Source organism: Sphaeroforma arctica (assembly GCF_001186125.1).
Source record: "Sphaeroforma arctica JP610 unplaced genomic scaffold supercont1.17, whole genome shotgun sequence".
Lineage (NCBI taxonomy): Eukaryota > Ichthyosporea > Ichthyophonida > Sphaeroforma > Sphaeroforma arctica.
The window spans coordinates 10,143-11,935 of NW_014040541.1; the positions used below are offsets into that span (position 1 = coordinate 10,143).

At 49.0% G+C, this 1,793-nt stretch overlaps 1 protein-coding gene across 1 annotated transcript; it reads left to right on the forward strand.

The window, feature by feature from the left end:
* Nucleotides 1-310: 310 nt before the first annotated feature.
* SARC_00527 (hypothetical protein) lies at nt 311-1,751 on the forward strand (the record flags this gene model as incomplete). Its single annotated transcript, XM_014305763.1, has 3 exons — nt 311-479; nt 1,433-1,677; nt 1,710-1,751. 3 exons carry the CDS (start codon nt 311-313, stop codon nt 1,749-1,751), a joined length of 456 nt encoding a protein of 151 aa, XP_014161238.1.
* Between the last annotated feature and the right edge of the window lie 42 nt (nt 1,752-1,793).

The window sequence follows — 1,793 nt, forward strand, 5'->3', positions numbered from 1 at the left end:
TACAAACTCATAAGGATATCTGGTCCAAAGTAAACTATAACACACCACTTCACATTCACACAGTTGAGTATATATATACCTACAACGGTATATACCTACACACACCGAGTATACATATACCTACACACAGTGAGTATATATGCACCTACACACAGTGAGTATATATATATACCTACAACGGGACAGTTGACGGCCCATTCATACACCCACAGGTACAGTTCCCATGAACCGTGTAACGGGCAACAACTCAGCCACTGCCACGCCCAGAGTGACAAGACGAAACCCCCCACAGAGGGCACTGTGCCGGGCCATGTCCACAGGCCACAGTGCACCCCAGCCCGGTCCCCTGGCCTCTCGACGGGGCAGTGAGGATGGACAATTATCCAGGAATGGTGCACCTGGGCTGCCTGTGGCGGCGATCCCATCCCTGTCCTTTGACGACGGGTGCACGAGCACCACGTCGTCTGTGTTCTATGATGGTGAGTTTGTGGGGCAGTATATATGTTCATGTGGTAGTAGTTTGCCATGGTTACTGTCTTTATGACCCAAGAGTAACATATCGTCTGTGTTATATGATGGTGAGTGTGTGTGGCAGTGTGTATGATCGTGTGGTATAAGGTTGCCATGGTTACTGTTTTCATGACCCAAGAGTAACATATCGTCTGTGTTATATGATGGTGAGTGTGTGTGGCAGGGTGTATGATCGTGTGGTATAAGGTTGCCATGGTTACTGTTTTCATGACCCAGGAGTAACATATCGTCTGTCATGTGATAGTGAGTGTGCGTGACAGTGTGTAAGGTCGTGTGGTAATAGGTAGTCATGGTTACTGTCTTGATGACCCAAGAGTAGCATATCGTCTGTGTTATATGATGGTGAGTGTGTGTGGCAGTGTGTACGGTCGTGTGATAAAAGGTTGTCATGGTTACTGTCTTAATGACCCAAGAGTAGCATATCGTCTGTGTTATATGATGGTGAGTGTGTGCGGCAGTGTGTACGGTCGTGTGGTAATAGGTTGCCATGGTTACTATCCTCATGAGAGGTGGGTGAGGTGCGCGTTAGTGATAGTGACTACCGCCAACTGTCTGTGTGGGCCGCTGCTGTGGTTGTGTGCACCGAATGATCTTCAGAGAATGTATGTTTGTGCACTGAACTTTGTGCGTGTGCGCATAACTGTGGCATTGTGTGTACGTCAGACTCTCGTGTGCCCATTCGTATCGTAGAGTCTTACAGTTCCAATTAGCTTAGTCTCTCTGATGCTCATCAATTGAGTTAGTCTCCCTGATGCCATCAATTAACTTTGTTTTTCTGATACTCATCAATGAAATTAGTTTCTCTGATGCTCATCAATCGTTCGTACCTATAGCTGTGCGTGTTCCTGTCCTGTGCCGTACACTCATTCGTCCACTTATCTACTCTGACATTTTGCTTCAGCCGTGGGCGGTGACCAATCGGATGCCGAGACCTGTACAGACACCGCCACCGACACAGAGGGGGATGGGGGGTCTTTCGCGGGGTCTTTCGAGGGGTCTTCCAGTGAGGACGAGGATCACTCGCACCGTCGGAAAGGGCTGGATATCAAAGTGTACACTCCCAAGCACAGCATGTTTGCTGATCCGTTGACGTTAGCTGTGTGCGTGCGGTTGAAGAAGTACACCGTCACCACTAACCTGGGGCAGGTGCGTGTGCCTCATACACTACACGACGGTAGTCTGCGCACATGCGTGAACCGTGTGTGTGTTATGAGGTGTAGGGGTGGGTGTGAGTTGGTAGCTTTGCAGTCTTCACTGTATGC